At 22.9% G+C, this 11,351-nt stretch overlaps 4 protein-coding genes across 6 annotated transcripts; 2 read left to right on the top strand and 2 right to left on the bottom strand.

Moving 5' to 3' along the window:
• Positions 1–58: 58 nt before the first annotated feature.
• Positions 59–3,812, bottom strand: LOC100870076 (putative aarF domain-containing protein kinase 2). 2 transcript variants are annotated; one of them, XM_003696595.4, is made up of 11 exons: positions 3,495–3,812; positions 2,846–3,380; positions 2,560–2,792; positions 2,404–2,479; positions 2,161–2,202; positions 1,965–2,079; positions 1,751–1,868; positions 1,410–1,631; positions 1,093–1,323; positions 885–1,001; positions 59–779 (listed from the first exon to the last, which is right to left on the bottom strand). In XM_003696595.4, exons 2-11 carry the CDS (start codon positions 3,219–3,221, stop codon positions 582–584), a joined length of 1,728 nt encoding a protein of 575 aa, XP_003696643.3. In that variant the 5' UTR covers positions 3,222–3,380; positions 3,495–3,812; the 3' UTR covers positions 59–581. The 2 variants fall into 2 exon arrangements, with proteins under 2 accessions (XP_003696643.3, XP_031774088.2); XM_031918228.2 differs by lacking the exon at positions 2,846–3,380 and having other exon boundaries at positions 3,495–3,785.
• Positions 3,813–3,844: 32 nt separating this feature from the next.
• On the top strand, positions 3,845–4,688 carry LOC105736293 (transmembrane protein 216). The gene has a single exon (XM_012490196.3). It carries the CDS (start codon positions 4,168–4,170, stop codon positions 4,591–4,593), a length of 426 nt encoding a protein of 141 aa, XP_012345650.1. The 5' UTR covers positions 3,845–4,167; the 3' UTR covers positions 4,594–4,688.
• A 523-nt stretch (positions 4,689–5,211) lies between these two features.
• On the bottom strand, positions 5,212–8,405 carry LOC100867294 (adenosine 3'-phospho 5'-phosphosulfate transporter 1). The gene is made up of 8 exons (XM_003696571.4): positions 7,548–8,405; positions 7,183–7,391; positions 6,896–7,101; positions 6,239–6,463; positions 6,018–6,168; positions 5,724–5,935; positions 5,518–5,643; positions 5,212–5,434 (listed from the first exon to the last, which is right to left on the bottom strand). The coding sequence occupies exons 1-8, from the start codon at positions 7,577–7,579 to the stop codon at positions 5,267–5,269; spliced, it is 1,329 nt and encodes a 442-aa protein (XP_003696619.2). The 5' UTR covers positions 7,580–8,405; the 3' UTR covers positions 5,212–5,266.
• dnk (deoxynucleoside kinase) lies at positions 8,083–11,080 on the top strand. 2 transcript variants are annotated; one of them, XM_012490191.3, is made up of 4 exons: positions 8,083–8,562; positions 8,846–9,039; positions 9,216–9,465; positions 9,555–11,080. In XM_012490191.3, the coding sequence occupies exons 1-4, from the start codon at positions 8,547–8,549 to the stop codon at positions 9,809–9,811; spliced, it is 717 nt and encodes a 238-aa protein (XP_012345645.1). In that variant the 5' UTR covers positions 8,083–8,546; the 3' UTR covers positions 9,812–11,080. The 2 variants fall into 2 exon arrangements, with proteins under 2 accessions (XP_012345645.1, XP_086760315.1); XM_086904189.1 differs by lacking the exon at positions 8,083–8,562 and adding an exon at positions 8,639–8,756.
• The last annotated feature ends 271 nt before the right edge of the window (positions 11,081–11,351 follow it).

Genomic DNA, 11,351 nt, shown 5'->3' with positions numbered 1-11,351 from the left:
ATTAACTAGGAATAAGGATAAACATGTGCGATGAGATAACAATAAATTAGATTACAAATAATAAACTCAGCAATCTGATTAATATATATTCTAATCTTGCTATAGTTACAAAAATATATACATATACGAAAGACTTAAAAGAATGATCAAAATATAACTCGAATATTTACGAATATACATTACATATGTACATACACATATATGGAAGCTATATCGTTGAACCGAGGATGGTCGACCAACCAGGAAGTGATCATGGGTAACTGGCCTGTTTTAAAATTGGAATCCTTCTCAGGACTCGTATAATGACTTGTCATTAAAACGGGACTTTCTCGTGCGATACCTTATTCAGTGATGAAGATTGCCGCACATATTCAACAAATTAACAATAATAAAACAATTTTTCTTTTCATAGCTTCACTTTTCGCAACTGCTCTTTTATATAGTAAAGTTTAAACAAAAAAAATTTACAAGATAAAAAGCTATATATTTTGATAGCAAAGAATTTTAAAATTTGCTTTAAACGTTTATCCCCGATTAATGCGCGTTTTGCTATTCGTATATTTCAAACGATATTTCATAATTTAATCATGGCACAATGTTGTATTTGTAAAAATAAACGGTATAACTTCTGTGAAGATATCGATATTCGGATCCAGACTTCGACCAAGGCCTTCAATTACTACCATACTGAGAATCACGTTGATGAAGGTTCCATCTTGCTTAACTCGATGCCGAACCATGGCAGAAAACAATTCAGACACAACGGTACTTACGTTCACCTGTAATATTTTTAAGTGATCATTCAACGAGTCTTCTTTAATTGCAACCATTATTTCATGCGCCTTGTGTATAAATATTTTTTAAAATTTTTTTTAAAAATTCACATTGGTTCTACTTTGAAGATGCGTGTTTACAATATTTTTGATTGCATTCTTGAAACCGTCTGGATCGATGGATACGTGCGAACTGTGTTCCAATATGTATTCTGCAGCTAATTCACCCTAAATAAATAAATATATGAAAAAAAAAAACAAAAAAAAGAAAGAATGAAGAAAAAATTAGAAGATAAAAATTATAAATGTGTGTAGATACTTTTCCCATGACCACCGAACGGAAAACATCCTTAAGATTTTGCCGACAACGATCATTGAGAGACACCACCAAACCGCAATCAAGAATGACCAAGCGTGGATAAGTCGGTAAATAATTGCGATCGATAAATTTCCAAAACCATGTACTAATTTTTTCAGTCGATTCATAATTTGTTTGTACCAAAATGTTACCAGGGTGCAAATCACAATGAATGAAATTGTCATTAAATACCTACAATTTATTCGATAATTATAATTAAAAAATCAATAAATTCGACACAATACTGATTATATATCGAAAATCACAAGATTTCCAACCATTTTTAAAATTGTTTTAATCCCCATTCTAGCCAATTTCCCTTGCAATTTGGTATTTTGATCATCGAGATAGTTAGAAATTGGAGAACCTTCCTGAAAACTTTCCACGAGTATTTCATGTTGAGTAAAATTCTTATAAGGTTGTGGAAATATAACTTCCTTTTTGTTAGAAAAATTTTTGGAAAATTGAATCAAATTCTCCGCTTCCAAATTCATATCAACCTTTACAAATGTTATTATATAAAAATTCATTATATAATATATAATATATGTTATTTATTTATATTTATTGTATAAATATTTCAAATTGATTGATAAATTATAATTAGCATAAAAATTACTTGATTTTCCATTATGTGCGAAAATTCATCGATACAATCGATGAGACTAAGCCATTGTAATTTAGGCATGATGTATGTTGCACATTTGCAGATTCCTCTCATTATAGAAAGATCTCTTCTAAATTAAACGAAAACGATAAAGAAAAACGATCTAGAGGTCCAAAAAGATTAGCTATTATTTCTTAAGTTATCTTAAGTTATAAATACATCGTACCTTAATTGTTTTTTGATTCCAGGATGTAAAACTTTTACTGCTACTGGTTGCAATTTTCGATTGATATACATATTTCCATGTTGTATTTCATCAACTTTATTATTAAATGTTCTCTCTGCAATTATTTTATGTAAGTATGTAAATATTTCGAATTTAATTTTTTCTAGTAAAATCAATTAAATTTTCATATATTTACCAATAAAAGTAATCAGTGAACCGAATCTTAAATATTCGATAACTGTAATAAGATTCGTTTAAAATTTAAAATATATTATACATATAAATACCATATTAAGAATTACAAAAATATAAAAATTTATATTTTTTTTTTTTTTAAACTTAAACTTTTGTTATTATTTCATCGTAGGCATATATATCATCCTTCAGTTCAGTCAGAAAGAAAAAACAAAAAAAAAAAAAAGATGTTTAAATGGTTTACTTTCAATAAACGTAGATATTTGAGGTTCTTGTACTATATCCACTTGAGCATTTAGATCTATCCATGCCTTGTATACCTATCGATCGGATAGGAATGTAAAATATAATCTTTTAATCAAAGATCTTTCGATCATTTCATTTCATTTTATATTTATACCTGAGCACAACATCCTGATCCAATAGGCATCTCGTGTTCGAATTTTACGAATATGTTCCTCCAGTTCGAACCGTATATAGCTTTAAGTAATTGTTTTGTATAAATCCATGAATGTATAGAAGCGCTTTTTTGCAAATGTGATAGTGTATGACAAATATCTTCGGGAAACAAATCTTTTCGCGTAGATGCCCATTGGCCAAACTTTATAAAAATTGGTCCAAGAAATTCAATACCTGCAATTACAACAAATCAACATATATTTTCTTTTGATTGGTAAATATTATACTTTTTCGAAGAATTATCGGGAACATGTGTCCATGTGTAAAACGTGTAATAACATATCCAACAGCCAATCCGGTAAGAACAGAACCTATCACAAATATTCTTGCCATGATTAAAATGATATCAAAGAAGTTTTTGCATTCTATATTTTTTGTCAACAAATTATTTATATAAATTTGTTTTTGGTGTTTGGGCTTATAAGATAAAATAAATACACCTTTTATTACTCTTTTTGAACTCTCAAAATTACTAATACTTCTTGCTATAGTTTGATGAAATCGTATCGGAGATACGTATTTCATCCTTTGCCATTTTTTCCCTTGATTTTGAAATAATTTGTTCAAATGAAATAATTTCGAAAAATTCGTATAAAAAGCCATTGCAAATCATTAATCATGCTCAAATAGTGGATCTGCCATCATCAATAAAATTTTTATATACAAATTTGCTTGTTTATAACTATGTTCTTCTTTCAAATTAATCCATTTTTTAATTGAAATTGTAATAAAAATGTTTTTTTAGATATAGTAACTTGCTTGCTATTTGTAAAGGTTAAAACATATTAAAAATTCAATATCATATATTAAAATTATGAAAATTTTTTAATTAAATTTTAATCATTTTTATACATACTATATTTTTAAAATACTTACTTTATATTTAATATTTTAAAATAATTATAATAAAATTGCATACATTTCTTATTTCCTCATTTGGTAACACTGTTCATGTATTTCACAAATGTGTTACTATTCGTTTGTGAAAATAGATATCTAGAAAACAGAATTTCTTTCAATACATAAAATTTTGTAATTAAGATATCGAATGTGTAACCGAGAAAATAAAAAAAAGATAAAATCTTTAATGAATTCAATGGAAATGAAAACTATAATTATTTTATTTTCAAAAAACTCATTTGTGTTTATACTTTTCTAACCAAACTTGATCGCCATTTATTTATGATCACTACTTAATTAATAATATCTTTTCCAATAAATTGTTAAGATAAGCTACAAATATTAGTATATAGTTGAAAATCTATATACATATATGCACGCATACATAATATTCAAGAATAAAATTAAAAAAAATAACTTCCATTTACGTGCATAAAATTTAAAAATAATAATGTCGATATATTGTAGAACACTAGAATGAATTTTGTTCACAATTAAAAATAAAATATACAAATTCAATACATAAATGAAAACACTTTGTGTTAATTTACAAAGATTAACTATAATGAATTAATATAATATTAGGTAAAACCTAATAATAAGCATACAGATTTCTACATTGTTAAAATATTGTTAAAAAATCAATAAAATGCCTACAATAGCTAACTCATCTTTAACATATGAAATTCTTATGTATTTAAACTCTTTTTATTTTGGTATGTTTGCTATATGTGAATTGGGTATGGGCTTCTTCAAAGCTGCGAATCTACCTTCTGGCACAAGTACTACATTCACAGAGTTCATACTCTTATTCTTCCTTATAATCACAGAAGGATCCAGAATTTACTTTGGAAGGAAAGGGAATTTGACAGAACATGGACTACCAATTCTTATTGGAGTTATTTTAACAGTACCCAGCTCCTTAGCAACATTATATTTTTTATTCTGGCAAAATTATGTACTCAAATTAGAAGTAATTCTTTGCAGCATACAATTGGTACTTTTAGCATCTGAATTAATTATTTCTATTTCGTGTCTTATAGCCATCTATAAACCTTCATCTCCAGAAGAATGAACAATCATATTAATATTCAAAAATTCAATTACATCGCATTGAATTGTATGTTTCTATATATTAATAAAAGTGAAAGTCAATTCAATCTATAAAAATGTATATTTAATATTCATAATAAGAATATCACTTTATTTTTTAATGATAACAAAATGTATAGACATTATATATTTTAATGCCATATGAAAAAGATGTATAATCAATTTTGTTTTTTTTATTGATCCTTTTTTTTTTTTTTCTATAAAAGTGACATTTTTCGCCTATAGTAAAATAAATATTTCTTGAATAAATAATATATTTTTAAATCTTATTAATTTTAACATGTATTTATATTATATATGTATATTTTTAAAGTACTCTACCTAAAAGTACATTAATAAATAATGAATTCTAAAACTGGATGCAATCAATTGAAAACAACTGATCGTTTTCCCCAGTGTAAAATATGTATAATGTTATCAAAAACATCATTGTCAACATTTAATAGGAATTGATAACTTTATATAATTAGATAGATATATATATATATATATATATATATATATATATATGAATATATATATTTATATATATTCATTTTTAACAGAATATATATGAGTTTAAAAAAAAAAGTATTAAAAATTTCATAAAATTTGTACCTATATTTTTTTTGTTTTAAATTAATCTTTTGTTAAAATTAATCTTTTATACTATTTGCCGCAGCTCTACGTCTTCTGATTGCACGTAATCGATTGTTACAATATATTCGTAAAAATACCGAACCAAATACTAGTAAAATTCCAATAATGCCGATAATTGTTACATGATGATGATATACCAGACAGGATAATAAAATAGCCAAACCCTGAAAAAAAAAAGAGACAATATTTTTAAGACAATAATATTCTATCAATAATGATAGAATGATATGCAAAAAAAATTAATTACTTGTCGTATAGTCATCATAATGACAAATGTTACTGGTCCAAATTTAGATATTGTGTAAAAAATATACAATTGACCACTTGCAGAACAAATTGATATAAGTGAGCAATCCACAATAAATCTAGGATACTGGATAACAATAAAGATATTAAAGTTAAATCAAACATTATTATTATAATTAGATATATATTTCAACTAATTAAAATCACCTTTGTCATAAAGGAAAATATAAGTGGAAAACTTGATTGTTGAAATAAAGACATTGCAGTTAATAAACAAGAAAACATATTGACTATACACATCATTTGCACACTTGTTGCACCATACTCCACAAATAATGCACTTTGCCAGGTACTTGTAAAACTGTCTAGTAATAAATAACCTCCTAAGAGAATAATACCGGACACAGTAGTAGCTCCATCTAAAATCATTGGTAGAATTATTAAAAAAATTTATTCTATTGAGAGAAAATTAAAATTACATTAAAATAAAAAATCACATACCGTTTTTATAATCTGAACTATCTAACATAAACAATGTCATTCCAATGGAAATAAGTATAGCTGTAACATATTCATAATATTCATATGTAGTATGTGAAACAACTTTTCCCATAATCATTACAGGAATTATTTTTGAAGCTTTTGCCAATACCTGAAATGTATATAGTTAATGAACAATGCCCCATAAATAATAAAGAAAATAAAATAATAAAAATTTTTACCTGTGTTGGAAAACTGACATATTTTAAAGCTTCATATTGACACCAACTGCTCATAATATTTGATAGAGAACAAAATGCATATTTGTAGAGAGGTGCTTTATGCTGTGGTTGTCTTTGAATTATTAAATATAATCCTGACATTAAAAATGCAAGGATTCGATTTACAAATACTAAAAATTGTGAATCTTGAAAGCGATCTTTATTGCCAGCAACATCTTCATATTCCTAAGAATTTTTAATAAATATTTTCATATTATATAAATTTTTTCTGCAATTAACAATTGAATTATCTTGTATAAAATATTCAATAATAATGGCACGTAATTAATATTATAATTTGTATTCTAAATATCAAAAAATAATATATTAAAAGTCTATGTTTAAAAATATAATACAACAATAGAGTATAGAATTATGTTTCGTAAAAAATTTAAATGAACTAAATAAATTACTAAACAATTTAAATTAATAAAATGTTTTACCATATATATATATTATCAATATAGTATAACATATGTTTGTATATTAATTTAAATTGATTGTTTAATCCTTTTATATTATTCAAAATTATTTATAATTCATTTATAATTATAATTCATTGCAACTTAATGATTCATATATATAAATATTTATTTATATTTGTTAAATGATTTATACCTGAGTCATTATTTTCTCTTGTAAGTAACCCCATGTTAAATAACTAATTTGTAATCCAAAGAAACAATACAAGAGTAACAAAGCATCTTGTGTGAAAGTACGTTGGGTATGATTTGATGGTGTGGATGAATAAGATGAATCCAATAGCCCTGTTTCACAATGTCCCACAAAACATGAATGTACTAGCTTGGGTATACATCCTTTACCTATTTAAAAAAATTACAATTTCAAGAAAAAAATATATATATTCTTTTCACTTTTATTTATTAATATATTTTTTTATTTACCTCCCCTTTGAATATATTTGGTATAACGTACATACTTATATATGAGACAACCTGGCAATAATACAGTAGCATAACTCAGTAAATTTAAGCACAATTTAATAATCCAATTATATGAGGAAATTTTCACAAAATTTTCTCCATTATTCATAAAAGATTTAATAATTTCGCTAGCTCCAAATATAAGACTCACTGAAAGTAGTAGCAATATGCTACAGAAAAAATTATTTTATTTTAACAAATGAAAAATATCATCCAGAAATTTTTTATATATATATATTTAATTTCTTAACAGTAAGAGAGAAAAAAAAATGAAACACAATATTAATACTTAATACTATTCAAATAATTTCATATTTAGAACTCACCAAATTACAATATCACCCAAAAAATTTCGCATTGTTCTAATTATAATGAAATTTTAGTAAAAATAAATAATCATAAATTTACGATTATCATATTTTCGCCTTTCAACATCAAATATTTTATGATTATATTCAAAAGCATACAAATTGAATTATTACAATAATCTGCAACTGATACTATACTACATATTGCACATATTTTTAATACACAGTATTGTTTAAATCATTTTTAAAAATCTATTTACAAAAAAGATGTAGTAATCATTAAAAATTTGTTCATTAAAAATCAGTGATAAAAATTATAATACAGTATAATAATATTCCATTGATAATTTAAATATCTAAAAGTATATCGTCAAATCATTGTTTTGAATATGTCAAGTCAATTTTATTATTTTTCTAGCAACTAGTATAACAAAATAATATCTGTTGATAAAATACTCATTATATATATATATATGTATATATACACACACACACACACATATATATATATTATATATTGTTAAATCTATGCCATGCACTATTATTGATTGTTCATTTCCTTTATCTAAAAACTTTAGCCAATAAAAAAATTTTTTTCTTAAAATTATACATATAAAATTATAAATTTTTTACATATTAATAATTGAGCCTATTTGTTTTTTTTTTTCGTTAATGAAAAATATTAATGAAATACGTATATACTTCAATTTAATAAAAAGATTATTTTAAATACATAATTTTTTTCTTTTTCGTTCTTTTTCAAGAAAATATTATATCTATATTTGATTTATATTTAAAATTATAAGTATAATAAAATAATATTTTCATTTGTACAATATGCAATATGCATTATTTATTCTTTTTTATTTCAGTTGTAATAATTATGACAATCTATATTACGACTACACAATGGTTGCACGATACAATATAAAAGTTTATTAGAAGAAAGACAAAAATATAAACAAATAATTCTTACTTTTTATAAAAGAAAATCTTAATGATAAAAATTAAATAATAATGAATGTTAGAATAGGTAAGCAAAATAATTAAAGATAATATAAAAAAATATTAATCGTTATTATTTACGGAAAAGAGGTATAGTTTTATCCCCTCTCTAAAGAATTCCGCCAGTAAACGAATTCAATGTAAAGTTTACGCGGCAATTGCTATGATGATGCAATTATTCATGTGATAACTTAAACTTTATAATATAAAAATTTATTATTTGTAATATTTCATATATTATTTCTTAAATAAAACATAATAAAAATAATATATATCAATATAATTTATATATATATATTAATTTTTTTAAGCAAAAACTGTGTTTACGCTAAAGATGACTACTTCTATTTGCAAAATGTATAAAAGGCCATTTACAGTATGTATAGAAGGTAATATAGGAAGCGGGAAAACTACATTTTTAAGTCATTTCAAAGAATTTAACAATACCACAGTTCTACAAGAACCGGTAGAACTTTGGCGAAATGTTGGTGGAACAAATTTATTGGTAATTATATTTCTTAAATATAAATTTTTATATATTATTACAATATTTATATATATTTATATATATTTATATATTTCTTATATTATATCATAGAATCAATATATTCATATATTAAATATTATATTATATTTATATATATAAAATTAATCTATATATATAAAATTTAAAATATTTAGGAATTAATGTATACAGATCCTAAACGTTATAGTTTCTTATTTCAATCTTATGTACAATTGACAATGCTACAACTCCATACTTATAAATCTTTAATGCCTTATAAAATCATGGAAAGGTCAGTGTTTAGTTCAAGATGTTTTATAGAAAATATGAAACGTAAAAAATTGTTACATGATGTAGAAGTAGTGATTTTGGAAGATTGGTATGATTGGTGTATAGAAAATGCTGATATAGAAACAGATTTAATAGGTATGTTATTTTAAATATATAATTTCATAAATATGTAAATATAACATATTAGTTAACAATAATCAATTATTATTTTCATATTAATATAGTTTATTTGAGAACATCACCAGATGTTGTATATCACAGAATGAAAACAAGAGCAAGAAAAGAAGAAAGCCTTATATCATTAGAATATTTAAAACAACTTCATAATATTCATGATGAGTGGCTTTATTATCAAACATTATTCACTGTACCAGCACCAGTTTTAGTATTAGATGGAAACAAAAATTTAGAAGAGATGGTTAAAGAATTTGAAAATTGTAAAAATCAGATATATGGTAAAAAAGAAACAGAAAAAAATTAAACGAAAATATTGCATTTTTGCTTGAAAATAATGCATTTGTTAATATAACTGAAAAAAATATTGAACTGAAAAACTAAAGATGAACTATTTTATGGTTTAATTTAAGAAAAATTTTTGATATCATAATAGAATTCTAATTATCTAAAATAATTTAATTAATTGACACATTTGATCTGACTATTTTTTAGCAATTATTGCGATTCATATTTTTATAAAGAAAAAAAGTCATTTAACAGTGGCATCGATAGTAAATAATTGATGAAGGATTCATGTGTTTTTTAATATATGCATTATGTAAATATTGTAATTCGTAGCTATTTTTAACATAATAATACGCTTATAGATGAATATTATAAAACACATGAATTTTTTTTAGATATTTTATAAAATATTTGATTTTAATATTATTAATAACTCTATTCTTCTATTAATTATTTTTGATTCAGATTTAAGAGAATGTATTATATTTTACATTATATTTTACGAAATTTTTTTTACAATTGTTCATAGATTATATTTTAAGATATGAAAATCAATATGAATAACAAAGTATGAATAATAACAAAGAAAATAATAATATAACTAATATCTAAATATTCGGCATATTTGATTATTCAGTATTGTCTCGATTTTGTGTATTCTACCATTATTTATTTTTTGATTAAATGTTTTTATTAAATTATGGATATTTTCAAATATCCATGAAATATTAATTTTGAGAGCTTATATCTCTGCTTATGTTAAATTTAAGTGTTTTGAAATATCTCTATGTCCAATGTCAATTCAATATATGATAAAAAATATAAATATATAAATTTCATTTTCAAAATTCGATATTCGAATTTATTCTTATATTATATATACTTTTATATAAAGACATTGCAAAATTATCTAAATGAGAGCATCATCTCTCATTTCTTTTTTGATATCATATAATTTTTGTCTGAAACAATTTTTTATATATTATATTCTTGTCATATTTGTTCTAAGAGATTAAAATGGGATATCTTATAATATCTTATAATATTATAATGTATATATTATAATATATATATAATATATTAATAATTATTAAGAAGAAAATAGAAATAATAAAGAATGAAAAAGACATTAATAAAAAAATAAAGACAGAGAAACATTTATGAATTTTATATAATTATCATTTCTTGAAAGTCAAATAAAAAGTCAAATTTTATCTAATTATCATTTTGTTTTCTTAAATAGAATATATTTTTTAATATATAAATAAATATTATATTAATATATTAATCTCTTTGTAGTACATTATTTTCTAAAAAAAAACTTTTAAATCATTTCAAGTCAAAAACTAACTATTAGTTTAGAAGATATTTAATTATTATTAAATATTTTGTAAACTAATAATTTTTCTCAAATAATATTTTCTTGTAGAAAATATTAAGATATATTAACTTTTATTAAAAAGAATATATTAACTTATATTAAAAAGAATATAATTCCATATAAAAAGAAAATTGAACTTGTTTTAGTAATGAGTTTTAGTAATGAAAAAATTAATAAT

Source organism: Apis florea, unplaced genomic scaffold, assembly GCF_048593485.1.
Source record: "Apis florea isolate Af1SG1 unplaced genomic scaffold, ASM4859348v1 contig_2350_pilon, whole genome shotgun sequence".
Lineage (NCBI taxonomy): Eukaryota > Metazoa > Arthropoda > Insecta > Hymenoptera > Apidae > Apis > Apis florea.
Note: the sequence above shows the minus strand (reverse complement) of the source record. Positions and strands in the feature narration are given on the sequence as shown.